This window comes from Cyprinodon variegatus, unplaced genomic scaffold (genome assembly GCF_000732505.1).
Source record: "Cyprinodon variegatus isolate N-32 unplaced genomic scaffold, C_variegatus-1.0 Scaffold130, whole genome shotgun sequence".
NCBI classification, from domain to species: Eukaryota; Metazoa; Chordata; class Actinopteri; order Cyprinodontiformes; family Cyprinodontidae; genus Cyprinodon; species Cyprinodon variegatus.
Window position 1 is genome coordinate 1119210 of NW_015150583.1, and position 23379 is coordinate 1142588.

General features: G+C 37.8%; 2 protein-coding genes across 2 annotated transcripts; one reads left to right on the forward strand and one right to left on the reverse strand.

The window, feature by feature from the left end:
• Positions 1–1813: 1813 nt before the first annotated feature.
• Positions 1814–10190, reverse strand: LOC107085667 (zinc finger CCHC domain-containing protein 7-like). The gene is made up of 8 exons (XM_015376140.1): positions 9434–10190; positions 6158–6219; positions 5916–6023; positions 5660–5833; positions 5399–5434; positions 2778–2882; positions 2581–2671; positions 1814–2400 (listed from the first exon to the last, which is right to left on the reverse strand). The coding sequence occupies exons 1-8, from the start codon at positions 9786–9788 to the stop codon at positions 1916–1918; spliced, it is 1416 nt and encodes a 471-aa protein (XP_015231626.1). The 5' UTR covers positions 9789–10190; the 3' UTR covers positions 1814–1915.
• Positions 10191–12290: 2100 nt separating this feature from the next.
• LOC107085669 (paired box protein Pax-5-like) lies at positions 12291–19832 on the forward strand. The gene is made up of 5 exons (XM_015376143.1): positions 12291–12427; positions 12505–12670; positions 13404–13601; positions 13668–13708; positions 19765–19832. Exons 1-5 carry the CDS (start codon positions 12385–12387, stop codon positions 19830–19832), a joined length of 516 nt encoding a protein of 171 aa, XP_015231629.1. The 5' UTR covers positions 12291–12384.
• Positions 19833–23379: the final 3547 nt, after the last annotated feature.

The window sequence follows — 23379 nt, forward strand, 5'->3', positions numbered from 1 at the left end:
ATATATATATATATATACATATATATATATATACATATACATATATATATATATATACATACATACTCCCCCCCCCTTTTTTTACAAAACCACACTGCTCTTCCTGAATCCGAGGTTCGACTATCCGACGGACCCTCCTCTCTAGCACCCCCGAACAGACCTTGCCGGGGAGGCTTAAGAGTGTGACTCCCCTGTAATTGGAGCACACCCTCCGGTCCCCCTTTTTAAATAGGGGGACCACCACCTCAGTCTGCCAATCCAGGGTAACTGCCCCGATGTCCATGCAATGTTGCAGAGTCGCGTCAGCCAACACAACCCTACAACATCCAGGACCTTGAGGAACTCCAGGCGGATCTCATCCACCCCCGGGGCCCTGCCACCGAGGAGCTTTTTAACCACCTCGGCGACCTCGCCCACAGAGATTGGAGAGCCCAGCCCAGAGTCCCCAGGCCCAGCTTCCTCAATGGAAGGCATGTTGGTGGGATTGAGGAGGTCTTTGAAGTATTCCGCCCACCAACCCACAACGTCCAGAGTCGAGGTCAGCAGCACACCATCCCCACTATAAACAGTGTTGGTGCTGCACCGCTTTCCCCTCCTGAGATGCCGGATGGCGGACCAGAATCGCTTCGGAGCCGTACGAAAGTCTTTCTCCATGGCCTCTCCAAACTCCTCCCACACCCGAGTTTTTGCCTCAGCAACCACCGCCAGGGTCCCCTCCCTCGGCCGCCACCCAACACACACTGCACCCGACCCCTATGGCCCCTCTCACGAGTGGTGGGCCCATGTAAGGGGTGACTCATGTTTCCTCTTCAGGCTGAGCCCGGCCGGGCCCCATGGGTAAAAGCCCGGCCACCAGGCGCTCGCCATCGTGCCCCCCCTCCAGGCCTGGCTCCAGAGTGGGGCCCCAGTGACCCGCGTCCGGGCGAGGGAAGCCTGCGCTTTGTCTGGTTCCTCACCTAGGACCTGTCTGCCGTGGGTGACCCTACCAGGGGCATAAAGCCCCAGACCACATAGCTCCCAGGATCATTGGGACACTCAAACCTCTCCACCATGATAAGGTGGCAGCCCAAGGAGAGAGGTAAAACATATTTATTTATCATATTTTTAATACTGTTATGAATATGTATGTATTCATACATTTGTTTTGTATTTGTATGTCTATTTGTATTGTAGCCTGATCGTGATCTTTCTTCAATTTCCATAAAAAATTAAACAAAGAACTTCTCTAAAACTGAATTTAATTTCAAAGGCTCTCCCTTGATGCATGAAAGACATAAGAACCCCTCTTGAACATATCCCAAGCTCAGCTTTAACATATTGTCGCGTCTTAATCCTTCACAATACACCATCGTCATAATGCCAACTCTCCTTCTAGCACAGAGGTGCCAAGACTTTTGAATAATGATTTTAAGACTTGAATTAAAAATTACAAATAAATATATTTATATGCTTTGGAGCTTCAGAGTTTTAGTCACAAATAATAGACACCCATGATGGCCATCAGTCCGCCAGTAACAATATATTACTGCTTCCAACAATCCAGATACGATTTAGTGCTGAACCTATATACTGCCCTGACATAATAAGACTGACATCTAAACAAGGCAGAAATAAATAAATTGGCTGAAATGCTGTAACGTTAAACTGTTTTGCCTCTAGCTGAGAACTCCAAAAAAGTTATGATTTAGGATAAATATAAATGCATACTCTTTATATACATCAAATTTGTTTATAAAGAAAAGTTACTTCTATTTATTTTAAGTTTTTTAATATGAGACATTTGCTTACCGGTAATAAAAATAATGAATGAATGTCAGGAATTTATCATCAGTTTATTCTTAAAAAAATACACATAAAGTGAAATAAAAAAATAATAAATTAATGCCCTTAAAAGGATAAAAATAGACATAATTTTTCACCTCCTTCTGTGACGAACTCTCTGCTTTGGTGACAGAAAGTTTTCACTTCCAATGTCAAGGTCACAATGGGGATTCAGATGCCCACGTTTTATCCCTCCTCTTTTCCTCCACCTGTCTGCCTCTCTGCTCTTCCTGCTCTTTTTTCTAACCTTCTCCAATCTGAGAGGGGGTTTGGGCTGTCTTTGACTTTGAAGGATGTATCCAGAGGGGTCAGCAGAACAATCTCTATCATCAGAGGTACAACAATGCCTCGCCAGAAGTCCTCCTTCGCGCTTGGCCTGGGCCTCCCTCCTCAGTCGCTTCACCTCACGCCTCTCTCTCCGTCTTTCAGGCCAGGTCCTCCTCCTTCCAGGATTGGATCCTGGATCCTGTTTGGTATTACTTCTTCCCTGGACTGATGTTCTATCTTTGCATAAATCCCCTGTTTTCTTAGCCAGCTGTCCTTGCTGTGAAGAATGTAGTGATCCACCTTTTAGAAGTTCTGAAAACAAACACAGTAGTTATTAAGCTTTGATTATGAAGTCAGATTTCACCTTTAAAAATATTTTGTATATTGGATGAAGTGAAGTGGAATCCATTGTTTTAATTCCACACAATATTTTACTAAAATCTTCAGAATGCAAATTTTCATCACCCCTGGCTGGTGCTAGCTCATTTTCACCTTGTTGTAGAATCTCCTCCAGGGTATCATAGTGGCAAACATAAGGCAGAGAGGGAAAAGTGCCACTGATCATTCTCCTCTTCACGCACTCCTGACACCGACAAAGTCAATCACCCAAATGTGCGAGAGAATAAGGAGAAAATAAGAAAAACACACAAAAAACAGGACATCCCCGATGGTGAAATACAGCTACTTACATGACCATAATGTCCCCTTTTTGAGCAGTTGTAGCAATGAGCAAAGTGACTCTTAGGTTTGCCACTGCAGATGGTTCTGGGTCTGAAAGGGACCCCAAGGCTGACCTGGAAAAAACATAAATCGACTTTGATGATTTTCTAAATGTATTCAAATGAATTCTCAAATCTGTACTTGAAAGAGTAAATTATACATTATACAAGTATTCCTGCCCCTTCAGTGTTTCCCATGGGCTGATTATTCATTTGTGGTTTTGGGGCAACCCAGCTAACAGCTTTGGCTTAACCCAGCTTTCAGATAACTGGATACTGACCCCAACAAGTGACACTTCCATTCTGGGATCTGCTAATTTAATTGTAATCTGGTTAATTCAGACATCTCATTATTTTGATAAAACTTGAAATTAGGGCTGAAACAATTAATTTGATTAGTCGATTAATGAAATAATTTAAAATTATTTTAGTAATCGATTAATCGTTAACTGGAGTATAGAGACTCTAAAACATGCCTTTAGCTGACAGAGCAACACATTTAGAGCAGTATGTATATCAAAATTGTAAAAAGATATATTAAAATTTTGCATTAAAGATTAATAAAAATATTTTCATTTGTCAATATGCTCTATCCAGAACTCATCAAGTGGAATTTTTTTTAGCTTCACTTGGTTTTATTTAGTAAAATGAAACCACCTTCTTTAAGGAACCTTTACCTATCCGATTATTAATTGATTAATCAAAAAAATAATCATCAGATTAATCGATTTGCAAACTAATCAGCCCTATTTAAAATATAAATCTAAAGTATATTGAATGATCAATGTAGTAATTAAACTGGCAAATCCATTAAATATATATAGCTATATTAGTTTGAATCAAATATTTAATAAAAGCATGTCTAAAAATGTATTACTTTAAAATAGCTTTTATGATTTCCTTTGCCAAAAGAGAGAGAAAAATATTTTATAATGTCTCCATCACACCAGTATCAAGCTTGAATAATTATTAATAATTCAAATAAATCCTTTTTTTAATTATTCATTCATTTACTATTAAGATCCATCTAAAATTGCATTGAAAATTTCACTCTTGAATTTATTAAATTTCTGGCATTTTTGGCTTTCCACACATGGCCTGATTGCACTTTGTTTTATGTTTAACCTCATGATTCAGTGGAGTGTTTAGATTTTAGCTCAAAAAGTTCTGATCAAGATCCTTAGCAGTTTGGGTTCTGCAGCAGGATCTTTTTGTTATTCACAGCCGCTCACCTCCTGCCTGATCCTGGAGGTGCAGCAGGAGGCGGAAGCGCCTGGTAGTGACATCAGTCTAAAGCAAAATGAGACCCATGTACTGTGAATGAGTTCACAATACATGGGTCAGTTGCTCTCATACCTATTACTGTTATCACTTAATCTAGCCTTTTCTTATATTCTACACTATAGATGATTCCTGCTGATTTTGTATCAGATCAATATAGCAGGTAAAATTAGAATTGAACATGCCACCATTTTTCTCAGTAAATATATTTCTAGAGGTCCTGTTGCTATTGAATTTTCACCAGATGTCAGTAACAATCCATGCAATCAACACATACAAAGAAATCAAGCCATATATGTGCGTTACCATTTGACCTCTAAACACGATGTGTATTATGGCATCCAAAGAGTTCAATTTTGGTTTCATCTAACAAGACTATATTCTCCCTGTATTCCAAAGGCTTGTCTAAATGTTGTGCAGCAAACTTTAATCGAGCTTCCACATGCTTTTTCTTCAGCAATGGACTCTTGCTTGGTGAGCGTGCATACAGGCCATGGCGGTTGAGTTCACTACTTTTTGTTTTCTTTGAAACGATTGTACCTGCTAATTCCAGGTTTGTCTGTAGCTCACCAAAAGTTGGATAACTCTTCAGAAAATAATTTTCACTCTCTGTCAGAAATCTTGTGAGGAGCGGCTGGTTGTGGTCGGTTTGTGGTGAAATAATGTTCTTTCCACTTCCAGATTATGGCCCAAACAGTGCTTACTGGAACATTCAGAAATCCTTGTGTAACCAATATCATCATTAAAGTTTCTTTCTTAAGAAAGCTCTTTACTTTTACCCATCACGAGATGATTCTTGTGTGACACCAAAGACACCTTTTTATAGGCCATCATTTGGGACTGAACCAGCTGATATTAATTTGCACGGACAAGGGGAAGGATTGCTTTCTAATTACTGAGAGATTTCAGCTGGTGTCCTGGCTTTCCATGCCTTTTTGTGCCTCCCTTTCTTCACATGTTCAATACTTTTTTCTTATGCGATTCTGCATTATTAGACATAATTTAATTTCTGGACATCTATGGTTTGACTTCTTTGTATGTGTGGATTGCAAAGATTGTTTCCGACATCTGGTGAAAATGTCATGTCAATAGCACCTCTAGAAATATATCTGCTGTCTCTGTGTTAAAGCTGTAAAATCAGTTTGATATCAGAAATTAAAAAGGTGTGTCAGGATATTCCTAGTTAGTATTAGGATAAATAATTTTGCACAGCATTGAACAATTTATACCTCATCAGGCTCAAAGAAATCAGGTGTTTCCCCTCGAAAAAAAGCTAAAATAAGCAAAGAGGGATTAGATCAACCACTTACTGTCAGATGGTATTGTCTCCATGTATCTGGACAAGCCTGTGAGATGAAAAAAAACAAAGGACAGATATTTAACTATGAGAAATGACACACTGTAGTACCACTAAAGATGCAACTAATGTAGAAATAGAGAAACACTTCAGAAAACAAAGAGATCACACAGCAGCACATACCAGAATGTGCTGTCAGCCATTTTCTTAAAAATTCAACAAACTTTAATCATCTCCCCAAGGGGTTTCTTGTGGGAGCTGACAAAAAACTCACATCCGACACGTGGCCGATCAAGCCACAGCGCTGGCAGTGCTGCTTCCACACTGGAGGCACTTTGCAGGGGCTAAGGCCGTGTGAAGGCAGTCCGCAGGTGGAACAGGGACGGTTGGGACAGTCTCTTTGGACGTGGCCCTGGACGCCGCAGAGAACACAAGTGGGAATTTTCTGCTGAAGAGCACAAGGATTTATATATATATGATCGCCAACAGGAAGACATAAAACAATAACAAAGGTGGGTGTGCTGTTGTACCTTTTGGTAGTAGCAATTTTTGGAAACATGCCCAGTCCTGTTGCAGATGTTACAGATGGTTGGACCAGTCAGGAAATAGCGACTTCCCCGAGATTGAGCAGTTTTAAACTGGACATATTAAAATATCAAAGTTATGTGTGAGAACATTTCAGAGCTCATCTAACCAACATATTTATACTGCATATGTTTTGCATTAGCAAGCTCATTTCTAGAGTTTCTCAAACCAACATGATAAAGATTACCTTGTCTTTTTCTGATATGGCCCAGGGATCTCTTTCTAATTTCCCTGTCTTGTCTGCCATATCTGAAATGGAGAGAAAAACTACAAACTGTTACTGCATTGAAGAATTAGAGTCAGCTCCAACTATAACAGCCAAGTTTTGTGCACAAGCATAGGAATTTGATGTTTGCTTTTTCCACACTTATGTCAGAGGTGACCACCAAAGCTGCACAATATCAGAAAATTTTCAATTACATTGGTGCATGTTGCATGACTCCTGGTACATATTTAAAAGGCGTTAATGTGTTTTGCTTCTGGTTCATAGCAAACTGTACAAGTACATCTAAAAGTAGAAAAGCATTCGGAGGGTGCAAACCAACAACGTTCCCTTCCCTGGGATTTTCTCTTAAGCTCCCAATAGTTACTGCTGCCACCTTGTGGTTTAGTGGGGAACTGCTTCTATCCCTACCTCATAATGTTGGAGAATATTTGTAAAAAATCCTGTACCCAGACCCTGATCTGAATTAACACCAGAATTGAATAGATTGTTCACTGGCTTGAGGGGCAATTCTGATAAAAAAAAAAGTCATTAAAATCTGTCCATAACTTTTGTTGTTATTTTAAAAACTGACGCTAATGAAAACAATCTCGGTGGCGGAGGTAAAAAAAAACACCTTCACTGATTAATTCAAAACACCCGCAAAGGTTCTTCAAAAGTATATACAGTACTGGGGAAGACAAAAAGTTTTTGCTGTAGAAGCCAGAGTTCAGATGATAGACAAGATCTGTTCAGGGTGAGGGTGGAGTTAACGCAGCAAGAGCCACCACCCATAGATGACTCCTTCACATGGGCTACGAATGTCACAGTCACCAGCGGTTTGGGCTCATCTGTGCATTTGGTCCACTGTGTTTTCTCAAATCCACACTTGTCACTTTATTATACACTGCAGTCACTTCTTTTGGCTCCGGTGTGAGCCAACAAATTGACAACAACTCCTGGATGGGTGTTTAAACAGCTTTAAAAAAAAAACAGAGTCAAAGTCTGGTTCCCTTCCAATTGAAGCCTGTTTGCAGTTTGATTTAGAGAAAGTTGACTGGCCTGCACAGAATCCTGACCTCAACCTTATACAACAATTTTAGGATTAACTCAACCGGAGCATTTAATTCTGCTTTAAACAAATTACTATGGACCCAACAGACTTTTGGTAAATGCTTCCAGATTATTAAAAATTGATTTTGCTGGCAGTGGAAATCCATCAACAAAATTCTATAGATTGTGAATAGGATATCATCAAATTTCAAACACATATATAAGCAGATGAACAAATATGTTTGGCACTATGTTGCATATACATTAAATGCTGTAGGTATTGATATTTCATGCATATTATTTTGAGGTCTTATTAATTGATTATATTATTTTAAACATTAATCAGCTGTGATTATTTGTTCCTCAGTATATCAGTAGCCTGCTTGAGTAATATTTTGGTTGGTTAATTTTTACTTGAGTGAAATCTGTTAAAGTAAAGCTCTTAATTAAGAGCAATTTTTGACAACACTACCCAGCTCTGTATCAAACAGAGCATAAATCATTGATTTAATCAGTATAGATTTATAAATATGAGTGCATATTTATGAGCCATGCCTTCATGGAAACCTGTTCTGTCTTTTGTGTTGGTTCATTTCCCTCTTGGTATAAATTGATTAGTCTAGACTGACTAATCTGGTTATGGGACCTGCAGTTTTTATCCACCCCTCAAAAAATGTTGTTGTTCTGCCACTGGTCTACCTACAGCTGTAAACGCTACTCTCTGACAGGTATCTCTGATTTATGGGGACAGTCACCGTTTTGAACCACCTGTCCCCGGCTAAAGCTGTCTGTGATTTTACCGTTTTATGATTGGGAGAGTAAATGTTGCGTGTAGACTGTTATTAGGGTAGAAAAACTTTGTGAGCATGCTGCACACAGAAACAGCTGTTAGCTAGCTGATTGGCAGCTGTTAACTTATAGATGAGGAGCAGAGCGCAATACTTTTAAAGCAGAAGAAGTTCTTTATCAAAACCACTGTGCTATGGTGAGTGTGTCAATCAGTTCATTTGATTTGATTTAGCCTGATCATTGTGATAGATTTTTGGTTCATGCCCAGGTTAATTAAAAAAGGGCTTTGCTGTGTTTTGTTTTACTAAAGATTAGGAACAAAAATGTCACATAAAGCAAGCTAATCAACAAAAAGTAAGACAAAGCATTGGCTGCAGCTGGCATTAGGAAATAGACTCAGATAACATTAAGCAGAATGACTGAAAACTCCTTGTAAGGCGCTTATCTGGTTCTGTGGCTCAACAAGGCTTCATCTAAAGATGTTTTTTAGAACTGATTTGTGACCTTTAGTTCATATCTTCAGATAGTTTGTCATTGTAAGTAGAGTTATAAGCCGTTTTGCTGTTTTATGGTTGCGATTTATGAGCATAGACTTCCAGGCACAGGTCTACTTCTCTACCACTCAGTTTGGATAGACTGAATGAGAGTTCCTCATGATAAAAAATAAGAGACAGTATAAGGAAAACTGAATAAGACTAGATCTGCATGATCTGAGAATTATGGAGGAAGAGATAACCACCTGTTTAATATTCATTTATTAGGTTTTTACTTTTAGCTCCAAATATTGTGGTGATAAGCCTGTTTAGTACTTAACCAGGTGAGATCACAACAATAATAATAATAATTACCATAATCATAATAATCATAACATGTATGATGAGATTATATGCGTTTGAAAGGGACTTTGATTGTATTATGTCCTTGTTTCAGATTAGTGTACGATTGATAGAAGAGGAAAAACATTAGAAGACTGATAGAAAGAAGATTGAATGAGAGTGGAGGAAAATAGGGAGGCTGGTGGAATCATCAGTTTAAGAGAAGGAAGAAAAATCTACTTACAGAGAGCATCTAGAAGTCAGCTAGAAAGAAAAGAAGATGGAGAGGGAAGAAGACAGAGAAGACTGAATGACCACATGGCACTAATCAACACTATAGATTAAGTTAATTTTAATAATGTTAGGAAGTAGGAGAGGCCCTTCCTGTATTTTACATTTTAATTTTGATATTTATTTAGTTTTATCTACGAGCTGGAAATGTCCCCAGACTGGATTTCAGAAAACTGGTCACCTTATGCTATAGATGCTGTTCATTTTGAACTGATCCATCCCAAAAAGTTCCTTTAAAAACAAACTGAAAATCTGTGGCTCTAACATGTGCAGACGTGGTGAATTATAGATAATATTTGCATTAATCTCTGACCTTCCTCTCCGTCTCCTTCATCAGAGCTGTCCCAGCAGTCTAGGTTGAGCTGGATCCGTGTGTCCTCTATCTGCTCCTCTCCCTCCAGCATCATCCAATCTTCAATGGGCTGATGATCACTGTCCTCCTCTAGCTGCTCCTCTGAAACAGCAGAGGAGACACTGCTGGTGTCCTCCTGCAGGGTCTGTCCAGAGGTGATGGAGAAGGCGAGGATGATTGGAGGAGAGCTTTCTCTGCTGAGCTTCTTTGTGTTTTTCTGATAGTTCCTGTAACATGTTTCCTCTTCACTCCCTGAGCTGATGGAGTCCTCAACGAAGAAACGATGATCTTTGATGTTTTCCTTAAATGAGTCCATTGTACAAACAGTGATAGTAGCGCCACTCAGTGGTGACTTGGTGCACTGCAGTTATATTGAGCGGGATAATAACACATTAATAACACACTTTCTTTGTTCTTACCGCTACTGAAATAACATGAATTGGCCAAAGACTTACTTTACATTTGTCTCAAGCCTGTTTTATCAATATTCATAACTAGTGAGAGACATTAGAGTAAAGCAGCACCTAGCAAAGAAGCTAAAGTTCAAAAAATCTCGTCAAAATATCTCTGCATCTCTGTTGTACTCTATGTTACTTTACCGTATCTTAGTAGCGATTATCTCCTGTTATATACACTCTGTTTCCTCCATACAGTAGTGGGAAAATAGCTCTTAGCGAGTTTATATGCATGTGGCTATGATTAGCAGGAAACCGGAACTTCCGGTAAATGTTGGACGACTAAAATGTTACCCGGAGTTAGCAACACTTTTTGTTTCCGGTGTTACAGGCGACACCTGTATAATTAAGAAAGATGTTATATACATTTAATTTTATTCTAATAAATTCTAACTGTATTTATTACAGCAGAGTTTTTAATGTATGGTTTTGTTTTTTGAAGCAAAACGTTTAACATTCCCTTTTTTTTCTATTCTGAATAGACTTTATAGCCCTTTTCCTTCATTTATCACATTGCAGCCTTAAAACTTCAACGTGTTTTATTTCTAGTATATTTAATAAAGCTTCAACCGAACATCTTAAGGGAAGGTAGCGTGCCTCCTTCTCAAATGGATTTGAAGACTTTATCTATGTTTGTTTGTTTGTTTTATTTCAAGTGGGTGCCAGCTACAAAGAATGGATACAAAATTAGTCATAAAGGAGTAATAAATAAATGAAAAGGGAGCCTAAATAACTGAGTAATTCCATGTTACACAATCACAACAAAGTTTCGTTTCGTGAGGCTAAATGTAGAAAATAAAGATTGTGTAACATTTCAAATATACTATATATCATTTGTCTGGAGACAGCATTAAAAAAAAGATTTACTTAAAAATTATGGGGAAAATCACTTTATCTGTCATCAATCTTTGATAATCTGTAAGCCTATCATTAAAGCAAAAAAAAAAAAATAGATAGACAGCATTATAGATAACGATGGATTCTCTGTGGGTATATATTTCTAAAGTGGTGTAATGCTGCCTTTACATGTCAGAAAAATGTTGACTGTGACTGCAATATTAAGTTTTCTGATCTGAATTTCTAATCATATAGTAGAAGACATGGGCGTAGGTTTTCATAGGGACCAAAGGGACCTGTCCCTAACAAAATTTTGGACCGACCTACTTGTCTCTACCAACAATTACATGTGAAGAACATGTTTATGATTTACAATACAGCGTTGTTGTAGCAGTACAGGAGTTCTGGATGGAGAATATAGATAGACAAAAACATTTTTTTTAATCTAAAATGCAAAATGTTTATTTCTTTCTTTATTTATTTTTTACAATTTTGGTATAATTCCTGCTCCAAGTTGGTCACTTTGTGAGCTAAAGACATGTTTTAAAGTCTCTATACTCCAGTTAACGATTAATCGATTACTAAATTTGTTGACATTATTTCAATAATTGATTAATCCGATGAATTGTTTCAGCCCTAAATAAAATACATGAAATGGGTTAAACAGAGTAACTATAACCTAGATATACAACTTGTAGAGTGAATGTCAGTTCATCTTCTAGTTCCAGTGCACATGTAAATACAATACATGTATTTGGCATCCCTTGAATCTATTATTTCACTTTAATTCATATTACAAAGATAACATTTAAAAGATAAGAGTGGGTTTTACCTCTGTTTACCTCTGCACAATACTATATCTTCAAAATAAAAAAAAAGTATAAATACACATATAGCAGACATATTTAGACTATATTCTGTTAAATAGGCACAGATTTACCTACTGTCTTAGTCGCTGGTAATTTCAAATGCAAATCTTCTCAAAGTAGAAAAAAGTCCTAATTCCTCATTCATCAGAGCCAGTTAAGCTTCGGTCAATGATAAACAGCATCTAGTGTGTGCAGTGCTTATAACATTTGTATAAATGTAGAAATAAATGCTGTTTTTCTCTTTAAATGAAATACACCCTGATTTTCACGTCATGCATAAAAAAATAAGCATGCCTATTTTTGCATAGGAACAATGACATCAGACCAATAGTGTCCATACCAAAGTTGAAATCAAACTTACGCCGTTGGTAGAAGTATTTCTACTTGTAAAACTCCGTCTCCATCTATTTGTGCGTAAGTGCGCTCAAAGAAATAAAGAGCGCCTCCTCCCACCTGTGCGCTTATAGCTTTGGCCGCTCTCCACAGATCCGGTGCTGAAACCGCAGAGAGGCAGCCTTTGTTTAACTTTTTGGTTTTTAAATTTTGTATTTATTCGGTATTTTTAACTCCTATAGTTAATCACATACGTGTCTGTTTAAATAGCCGAGGGTATCTGACTTTGGATTTCTTTAAAGACAGGACGCCTGATCTAAGGTGTAGTTTTCTTGCTTCTGCTTTTATGTTTTAACGCCGGACTGTGGGCAGAAACACAAGTTTATTAGTTCATAGTGGGGGGTTTTGCGTTTCTGTGATGGACGTCACTTTTGGACTGGTTCCGTTCACCGTTACGCACAGTAAGTATTTAAACCTTAGCAGTAGTGCGCCTTTGCCTGTCTAAAGTTCTAACTGGGTGGTCTGGTTCTGCTCCCAGGGCTCGGTGGGTTCAATCAGCTCGGCGGAGTTTTTATCAACGGGCGGCCCTTACCGCACGAGGTTAGACAGCGCATCGTGGAGCTCTCACAGCAGGGCGTGCGCCCCTGTGAGATTTCCCGCCGCCTGCGAGTCAGTCACGGCTGCGTCAGCAAAATACTGACCAGGTAACAGCAGTTTGAAATGGATTCGCTCATATAGTAATTCATAAAGGTGTTTGCCATAAATATATTCTATTTTCTAATTCTTATCATGTCTGTTTTTACGAGGGCTTTGAACAGTGGCCAAAACCTTAAACATTTTATTTGATAGATGATCAAATAAACATATAGCCTTTGGTCACGTGAAGCTTTATTACATTTTACTCTAAGTTATAGCAGCTATTAATTGTTATTAACACTAATAATTTTTCTTTCCTTCCTTGGATTTTTTTAACTTTTGCTTTGAAATCTCTTTTTAAAAAATTGGGCATACATTTTTTTTAATATTTATTGGTTATATTGTTAAACTTTACACAACAAACAACGTTGATATTCAGAAAAAAAAATATCACCTGAAATTAATTCAATAACGTATTTTAAGATTTATGTTATTTTATTACAAAACCAATTCCCATTTGCTTTTTTAAAAATATATTTTAAAACAGCCCAATTAAATAAACCTTACACAATTCATATTCATCAGTTTGATATAACTTGTTTATTTGAAATACATTAATGATGTATGCTTAATCAAAATTAATACTAATGAGAGTATTTTTTTTTTCACATCCAGAAAATTTGTTGTTTGAATTGCATAATACATGCAATTCAATTTGCATGCATGTAAGGGTTGCCTCTTTATCCATACGTGTTGAAATGTCAACCATTCCTTGGCTTGTATCATTCTAATCTTCTCCAGGTACAATGAGACAGGAAGCATTAGACCGGGGCTGATAGGAGGCTCCAAGCCCAAGGTGGCAACCCCAAAAGTAGTTCAAAAGATTCTGCAGCTGAAACACGACAACCCCACTATGTTTGCCTGGGAGATCCGAGACAGGCTGGTGCTGGAACAAGTGTGTGATTGCAGCAACGTTCCCAGCATCAGCTCTATCAACAGGTAAGGTTTTTTTCAGTTGTTCTGCTTGGATCCACAGATCCGTGTTGATTGTTTTGGTCTTTGAAGGATCATCAGGAAGAAAATACAGGCAAAGCCATGTGAAGATGGTGAGTGTTTCCCTATCATCCTTCTAACTGTTCTACCTTTAGCCCCATACTTTGTTGTATCTCTACTTCATAGCATCATCTGTTTCTATAGGAGCAGACTGCCCCTTTGAGTCCAGGTTTTCAATGAGCGGGATTCTGGGACTCAAAAAACATAGCAAACAAAATGAAGGTGAGAGTTATTAACAGACATGTCCTCATGTAGGTAAAGTGAAATAGAAATGATAATCTTCTTTGTCTGGTTTAGTTTGCAGTAGGTTTTTCAGTTTGTTTTGAATCAACAAATTTGTCATTTTGAAATGTTCTATGTTTTATGGCTGGGAATTAGGATTTGATATGGCTATTCAGATACAGTAAGCTTTTGTTTTTATTTATTTTTTTATTTAGCCTTATTACTTGGTAGATTTCTTTGCACATTATCAGGGTGCCAGAAAGGCATGATGCAGTTGGTCCTGCAACCAGAGTTTTCAAAAAGCAGCTCTGTCTGTCTTGATGTCATGTGGTTAGATGGCACCTGGGTACGACAGCCTTGCCTTTGTCAATGTGCCCCAGGACAGCTGTGGCTACAATGGAGCTTACCACCATCAGTGTTTGAATGACTTAAATTTGTATAAAGTGCTTTGGAGTCCCTTGACTTGAAAAAGGCACAATATAAGAACAGGACAATTAACGTTTTTTTGATATACAATGAGGAAAAAAAGTATTTGAACACCCTGCTATTTTGCAAGTTCTCCCACTTTGAAATCATGCAAAAGTGCATGTCCTCTGTGAGAGACATAAGTAAAAAATAAATCCAGAAATCCCAATGTATGATTTTTAACTATTTATTTGTATGATACAGCTGCAAATAAGTATTTGAACACCTGAGAAAATCAATGTTAATATTTGGTACAGTAGCCTTTGTTTGCAATTCCAGAGGTCAAAAGTTTTCTGTAGTTTTTCACCAGTTTTTCACACTGCAGGAGGGATTTTGGCCCACTCCTCCACACAGATCTTCTTTACATCAATCAGGTTTATTGGCTGTCACTGAGAAACACAGAGTTTGAACTCCCTCCAAAGATTCTGAATTGGGTTTAGGTCTGGACTGTGGCTGGGCCACATCAGAACCTTGATAATCTTCTTCCAGAGCCACTCCTTGGTTATCCTGTGTGTTTCAGGTCATTGTCATGTTGGAGGACCCAGCCTCGACCTACCTTCAATGCTCTAATACAATACATGGCCCCAGTCATCCTCTCCTTAATACAGTAGAGTCGCCCTGTCCCATGTGCAGAAAAACACCCCCAAAGCATGAAGCTACAAACCCCATTCTTCACAATAGGGATGGTGTTCTTGTTCTTCTTCCTCCTAACACAGTTAGTGGAATTATGACCAAAAAGTTTTATCTTGGTCTCATCTGACCACATGACTTTCTCCCATGACTCCTCTGGATCATCCATATGGTCATTCACAACCTTAAGGCAGGCCTTGACATTTGCTGGTTTAAACAGGGGAGCCTTCTGTGCCATGCATGATTTCAAACATGACGTCTCAGTGTATTACCAACAGTAACCTTGGAAACGGGGGTCCCAGCTCTTTTCGGGTCATTGACCAGCTCCTCCCGTGTAGTTCTGGGCTGATTTCTGACCTTTCTTAGGATCATTGAGACTTTATCAGCTGAGATCTTGCATGGAGCTACAGTCTGAGGGAGATTGACAGTCATGTTTAGCTTCTTCCATTTTCTAAAGATTGCTCCAACAGTGGAGGTGTACAATTTTGTCTCCAGTGTCTTTGTACAACTCTTTGGTCTTGGCCATGTTAGTAGTTGGATTCTTACTGATTGTATGGGGTGTAAAGGGGCCTTTATGCAGCTAATTACCTCAAAAAGGTGTATGTAATTTAGGATAATAAATGGAGTGGAGGTGGACATTTTGCTGGCAGACTAACAGGTCTTTGAGGGTCAGAATTCTAGCTGATAGGCAAGTGTTGAAATACTTATTTGCAGCTGTATCATACAAATAAATCGTTAAAAAAACATGTTTAGATTTTTGGATGTTTTTCTTTTAGATTATATCTCTCAAAGTGGCCCTATGGTGACAATTTCACACCCCAGACCCATTTCTAATGGGGAGAACTTGCAAATTAGCAGGGTGTTGAAATACTTATTTTCCTCACTGTAAAGGCTACAAATATACAGGATTTAGAAGAAGTTATATCAGTGTTTTTTTAACATAACAATACAATACAGGAAGAAAAAATTAGTTTTTTTAAATGCCTGTTGAGCTAAAATATTATTTGTCAGATTATTATCCTTCCTTGTCGGTCAGGGTCCTGGGGGGCTGGTGCTTATGTCCAGCACTCTTCAGGTGAAAGGTGGGTTACTCCCCAGCAAAGCAGAGACACAGAGACAGATGCACACAATCGTGCACACAGGGAGAAAATGCAAACCCCATGTTACAAGGATCCGTGACCTTCTTGCTGCAAAACAAAACAGTGCTACAAGTTGTACCACCATGCAGCCTCAGAATATTGATATTATTGTGATCATTTTTCTAATTAGAGATTTATAGATTCATTTTTATCAAATAGATCTAAAACTGTAGGTTTTATATTCAGGCCTTAGGTAATTGCGCCTGTGTCTGACTGAAACTTTATCCATCTTCACCGCTAGGTTTTTTAAAATTTGATCATTTGTAAGGATGTGATCATTGTTATGGTGCAACATTTTGTCCATATTAACCTGTCGACTCTTAAACTGATCTAAACTGATACCTATGTGTTCAGTTTACATCTAAACTGGTTAATTGGGGAGTGTTGGCCTAGTGGTTAGAGCAGTGCACTTGTGCTCTGAGAGGGTTGCAAGTATCCGGTTAGATCCCCACAGCCTGCACTCTGGGTCCCTGAGCAAGACCCTTAACCCCACACTGCTCCCTGGATGCTGCATAGTGATGCACATCCCACTGCTCTCCAAGGGGATAGGTTAAATGCAGAGAGTTAATTTCTCCATTGTGAGATCAATACAATTCTAAAAAAAAAAATATATAAATATATATATATATTGCTAAAAGAGGTTTATTCATCACTGTCAAGGACAATAGTTTTTAGGATTTATTGATTATGTTTCTGTGTTTATTGACATATATTTCTATGCAAAATCAATTTCTTTTCATCTGATAAACATGTAAAAACAGAATATAAGATCAAACTGTTTCTAGGATCAAGAGTAATTGACCATAGGTAGCTATGAAAATGATTTACATCTTTTGTTTTAACTCACTTGTGGCCATTCTGCATTGTCCTATCACAGACAGTTCACACATATGTTGATGGTTCCAAATGTTTTTATTTTAGCTGGGAGCAAAGGTAAACTTAACAAATATTTTAGTACCTAGGTCTATTTGCCTGTGATTCAAAGATCGCAATGAATGCATACTTTTCTGCATGCCATCCGTATTGTTAATTTTACATGCACGGAATGGAAAATGTCAGACATACAGATCTCAAAGCGGAAAATAACTGTTTAGCAAGAATGAATGATTAACACAAGAACGGTATTTGTAAAAATGGTTTCTAACTAGAGACCACATAGAAGATAATGTGCTTTATGTTAGCATTAGTCCAGCATAAGCAGCAGGAGGGCCATTTCTCCTCCCCAGGTTTCCATCCTCCTCCCTGCCTCCCATTCCATCACAAAGAGCATTAGAATAGGAAGCTGCAGAGACAAATAAGCATAGTTATGTATATGAATACACCCCTTCATAGGGGTGGTTTTTCATTCTTCTAATTAGAATAAATGAAGGTGGAAATAAAGATAAAAGTAAGTCTATGCTGATTCTGTTCTGTTTTCCAGGAGCAGATGTGTCCTGTGGTGAGCACCACACCCAGAACTGTTTTAACACCTGGAGTAGATCTGACATCAGCTCAGCATTTCACCATCAGCTGCCAGCTAACAACGTTTCAGACGTCAGTCTGCACTGATATGTGATCACACATAAGAGGGGACTTCTGCTGGATCTTTTTCCTTGGATCTTTATTCACCACAGGAAGAGAATTCACCATGTTTGGATTCAGAGCAAGCATGTTAGAATCAAACACATCCATTTTCCTCGTTTGTTGTTATTTATTTACATAATTTGGACCAAAAAAAAACAAACAATGCTGCAGTGATCAGTTCATTTCGTTAGGACCTGTCCCTGCGGTCGTTTTCTGCTCAGTCAGTGGCTGAAAATCAGCATCATTAGAGCTTTGTGATGGACAACATTGGCTGCTTTTTGTCCTTTGTGTCCAATTCCCTCGCCTGCCCTTGTGGATGAGGAATCTTGGAAAAAAAGGAGCCACTGAAGGGACCAGCAGGGTGAAAGTAAACATCAGATCAGTCCAGTGTGAAGGCATAAACCTGCAAACAATCTAGAGTTCTGTAACTTAAAGAAATCCAGACTTATTGTGTCCTTTTTTACAATGCATGTATAATGTTTGGATTTACAGTAAGAGGTGTTGTGCACTTGTACACATTTGTTTTAATTAATATTTAATCAAATAACTTTTGGTTAGTTATATGTTTCCCTGTGAACACAGACCCAAGTGGCTGTGGGTTAGAACAATAGATGAAAGACGGACTCAAGCTCAACCTTGCTAAAAAAGTTAACTCTGCACACATATGCAGTAAATTTATAGAAACAGTCATTTTAAATAAAATAATTTACTAAAAATTATCATTCAACTTCAGGTTAAACATATTTTAGCCTTATTTTTTTTTTAACAAAACTAATAAGGGAAAAGGAGACAAATGAAAATGGGCGAAAACCATTACCAATAAAATAATGCTTTTATATCACAGTTTAGTATGGGTTTTATGTTTGAGAACTAAAGTTTATTTAGAAAAATTTAGAACAAGACCAGCAGTCTACAGTGGAGCGGCATGTAACCGAGTGCAAATCAGTCAGAACACAGTGGCGTAGCTAGAAAATATCTATACGGCACCAATGGGGGGGCAATTCACACTTTACCAATGGAAAAATGAATGAGCACAACATCCTTAATTTCCAAGGGGAAAATAGACAAACCAGATCTTCCTAAAAGCCTGCTAATAAATAAATGTATATATTTACACGTCCAAGATGTCTAAATTTAAGATTTATTTAAGAATGTTCTTTCAGATTCAAGTTCTGGAGGGAACATCTTATCTGTTGTTCATGTCTACTATAGTATTACGTCTATTATAATAATATTATTGTGTAAATATTAATATTCACATATACTAACAAATACATTAAATTAATTTAGTTGTTTTTATCTTTAATTACATAGAAGACTCCTAAATGACTTGCAGAGACACTTCAATTTCTCTTCTACTCCATAAAACACAAAAACTAGTTCTGAAAAGAGCATTAAATATTTTAACCACTCTAGTTTTGCTGTCATTTATTGTTAATATACAAACAATAAAAATGTTAAATTAGTTTACTGCTTGTAAGTTATGCCCACGTGGGATCACATGGTTGGGGTGGCCAATGATAAGCTAATGATGACCATGGCTAAGGATGTCCTCCCATCCAGCTCCAACCCAGATGAACATCAGCTCCTCCAAGTCTATGGTAGGTGGCTTTTCAGGTCATAGGAGAGTTCCTGCCATAAAGGGGGGAGTTTAAGTATGTTGAGGTCATGTTAACAAGTAAATGGCGAAAACAGAGTAGGAGATTGACAGATTGTTGCCACTGTTGTTTTGAAGACAGAGCTGAGCCAAAAGGCAAAACTCTCGACTTACCAGTTGGTTTACTCGCCTACCATCACTAATTGTCATGAAATCTGGATTTTCCTTAAAGAAAAAGGTCCTGGATATAAACGACTGAAATAAGCTTCCTCGGCAGGGTTGCAGCAGCTCATCTTATAGGGTTTGGTCATCTGGAAGAGCTGCTTCTCCTCGAAACCAGGAGGAGTCAGCTGAGATGGCTCTGACATCTGTGTTGGATGCCCCCTGGATGTCTCCCTCAGAAGGTATGTCCCACTGGGATGAGGCCCAGCCCAGGACACAATAGAGGGACCATAAAAATCAGCTGACCCTGGAATGTCTCAGCTTCTCCAAGAGGAGCTGGAGGAGGTGTCTGGGGAGAGGGAAGTCTGGGAGTCACTGTTGAGACTGCTGTACCCGTGACCCCAGTCTGGGATAAGTGGAACCAGTTTGGTAAAATGATCATTTAAAGAAATATCTGTCTATGCAGAAATCAATTACTGTTTAGATAATTGATTCTTAATCTCCAGATTATTCTTAAAGGAATAATTTTAAGGGGAACCTTTGACAATATCTGGGAACCTCAAACCGAAGCTCAGTGACTTTAAGTGTAATGAGCAGATCAGAAAAAATAAAAAGGTTAAGATAATTTTAGAGTTTAAAACTTTTATGAAATAAAATTTGTCATTACTTTACAAATAAAATGTAAAATATATTAACACCTGGTTAAAAAGCTCTTTGCTGAAGCTCTTAGCTCACCTATCAACTTTTTAGTTCAGTTTTTAAAGTATAGTAAGAACTCATCAAACACAATCAGACAATTCAAACAAAATAGTTAAGCAGGAAAGAACTTTGATTGCTTTAAGAGGAATGTTGGCCTATTGGTTCGAGCAGTGCGCTTGTGCTCTGAGAAGGTTGCAAGAACCTGCTTTGATCCCCACAGCCTCCACTCTGGGTCTCTGTGCAAAACCTTTAACCCCCAACACTGCTGCCTGTGCGCCACACAATGGCGGCCCACTGCTCCCTGAGAGAATGGGTAAATGCAGAGGTAAATTTCTCAAATAAGAGATCAGTTATTAGTTACCAGGCTTTACCGTAGTTTTCACAGTTCTGATGAAGATGAGGGATATCCAGTGGTCAGGAAAAGTTTAGGTCAGTGCTGGGAGAGCCTGCTGTGTTCTGCTGTAGAGGTTTCTAGCTGGCTTGTGACTCTATGACTGTCATGCTCTTAATTTTTCTTCTTACTGCAAAATTCTGCGAGAGAAAGATGCAGATAGCCAGGTCTGCGGCTATCTGTTGTGCTCGTTTGAAAGCAGACCATGCTTAATTTTTAATATAGGAATTTCATCCCTTCCCTGCAGAGACATTTTTCTCCTTTATGTAGAGAGAACCACTGATCAAAAGAGGTCTCTGTGTTGGGAACAGGGGCTTACTGACAGCCAGTTACCAGGATCATAGGAGCCCCTTTGTTTCAGTGTATATGGCGTTTTAACATCAGTTTACAGCCTGAAAAATAAGGTATTTCCCTCATGTTCAATATTGCATCTATATTCATATTTATCTCATAGCTGTGAGGCACAAAGAAACAAACCTATTATTAACTATTTAATACCCCGGTAACTTTATTCTCTCAGTATGACTTAAGCAACTCAATTTTTTTTCGAATTATAATAGTTTCAAAGTTAACAGTCCAAAGTCAGAACTGCTCCAATTTGAAACTCTGGGAATCACCAATAAACCTGCAGTCTGACAGCGAAAATCTCTGTCTATAATACATGAAGCCATTGATTATTCAAGATTAGATGTTGATTCATTATTCAGAACTTAAAGTGTAAGAATCTCATTTTTTATTCCGGCTGGACCCTAAACGTCTATGTTCTACTTTAGGTAAAGTCTTTTTAGTGCTGTTTTATAGGGATCCTGAATGTGAAAAGTGTCAGACTTTACTCGTGAAATTCATTTAAATGCCTTTTTTATTAAGACCAAATGCACCATTAAGGGGATGATGCAAATACACCCATAAGCAAATTATTAATTTTTTTATTTTATGTTGGTGCTGAGACACTAGGGGGCATTGTTCACATAGACATTAGGCTATATAATGCCCTATGGTTCCTATCTTCACTGTGTTTATAAAGTCAAAGTTGTGCCACAAAGCTATGGAGGACACTTGATCCTTCCTCATTGAAAATCAGGAAACACTTCAATGTATATTTAATTGATCTATGGAATGGGACCAAATAGATCCATGTCTAGTTAATTTGTTAATGCCTCTGTTATGATTAGTTCAGTATTTAAAAAAAGTATTTTTTTAGGGACCCCAAACAATTAAGATTTTTACTCAAGTATTTCCAAACAAATTTCTCTTTTTTTTTTTTACACTTGTGTAAACAAAATGACAAATAGAATCTAAGCCTAAGTCTAAGTCTTTATATAACAACCTACACCGTGTTCAATGGAGAAATGAACTGGCCTTTACCAGGTTCTAAAATCATTTGGATCCAACCTCAGGTGTTTAAAACCACAGTGAAAAGTTTTTACTGTCTTTATCTATTTATAGAAGAATAAAGCCAACATAGGCACATTTGTGATCATTGTAGCTCAATTAACTAGTCTTCATATGTCTAAAACCCATAAAGTATGTATGAATCATCTACAGTAGCTCATATAGGGTCACTCAGCATTGTCCAAAGATAAATTAAATTAGAGAAACAATCCAAACTCAGAAATGTGCACATGATTGGATCATTAATGTTGAACATTTGATACCTAATTTAGTGTGAAAATAATCATTAGCATATCTAAATATAAAAGAACACAGAAGAAATTTTAGATTAAAAAAAAAGCTTAAAAATACTTTGAGAAACATCCAGGACACTTTAGAATCAATATCTTCCTTCATTAATAAGTTAATTAAATATGTAATTTCCCCCAAAAAGGAACTTAGTTTGGTTTCATCCAGATGTTCAGATAAAAACTTTTTTTTTATGTCATAACTGTCAACAATGGGTAGTGAGGTTGCTTTAGGACCCAGATGCAGAGATGAGTGAAGCAGAGATGACTTCTGACAGATTTAATGGAAGAACACAGGAAACAGAGGTACAAATCCAACTAAAATGTTAAACAAACCAAAAAAAACCATGGAGACATCAGGGGAATACGAACCTGAGGAGCCACGGAGAGACGAGCTGAGTAGACAAGTACAGCAATGACAAGGAACCAGCACTGAGTGACTTCAGAGGTGGAGTATTTAAGGAGAACAGAACAAAGGATGGACTTTGGGGCTGAATAAGGAGCAGGTGTGGGTGGAACTGGCAAGAAGGAATCCAAGGGGAAAGAAAACAATCACAAGGGGGCAACAGAGAGTAACTAAAGAATGCTTGAATATGATGGAAAATAAATCAACAAACAAAACAACTGATAACAGAACACTGAAAACTCAGAGTCACAACAAATGGGAAGAACCATAACAATAACCCCTTAGGCTGCGATACAACATAAGCTTGGAGTGTTTTCTAATCAACTGCTTGTTTCAAACGGGACTTATTACTTTATGTCTTTTTATCGTATTAATTATTATTATTCTTATTTTACCTTATTTAGCCTACTAGTCTAAATGCTATTGAGTTTAAAGAGAAGATAAGTCTAAGGTCCTCCTGAAACGCCTCCATTTTATAAAACATTCAACAAACACCTTAAAAAAACGGTTTCTCATAGTTTGGAAGAGTAAGATTTTATTGTGGGATTCCTCAAAGCTCCATACTTGTTTTACTTTTATTCGACAGTCACTTCAAACAGTAGCTCAAACTATAGACTACGATATACAGTCATTTGTAGGTCAGCACATTTAATTTAATTCAATAATTCTTTATTGATCCCAAAGAGAAAGTAAACAATGGACTGAAATTTTAATTTTGTAGTCCAAACGAATCAACCTCCATGTTAGAAACAGTTCCAGAATGAATGGTTT

Excerpts from the sequence above, each read along its gene's own strand:
- LOC107085667 (XM_015376140.1), bottom strand. The coding sequence starts at position 9,788 with ATGGACTCATTTAAGGAAAACATCAAAGATCATCGTTTCTTCGTTGAG. Across the intron at positions 5,834-5,915 it reads AAAATTGCTACTACCAAAAG|CAGAAAATTCCCACTTGTGT; the intron begins GTACAACAGCAC and ends TGTGCTCTTCAG. Across the intron at positions 2,401-2,580 it reads GGAGGAGATTCTACAACAAG|AACTTCTAAAAGGTGGATCA; the intron begins GTGAAAATGAGC and ends GTTTGTTTTCAG.
- LOC107085669 (XM_015376143.1), top strand. The coding sequence starts at position 12,385 with ATGGACGTCACTTTTGGACTGGTTCCGTTCACCGTTACGCACA. Across the intron at positions 12,428-12,504 it reads TCCGTTCACCGTTACGCACA|GGCTCGGTGGGTTCAATCAG; the intron begins GTAAGTATTTAA and ends TTCTGCTCCCAG. Across the intron at positions 13,602-13,667 it reads AGCATCAGCTCTATCAACAG|GATCATCAGGAAGAAAATAC; the intron begins GTAAGGTTTTTT and ends TGGTCTTTGAAG.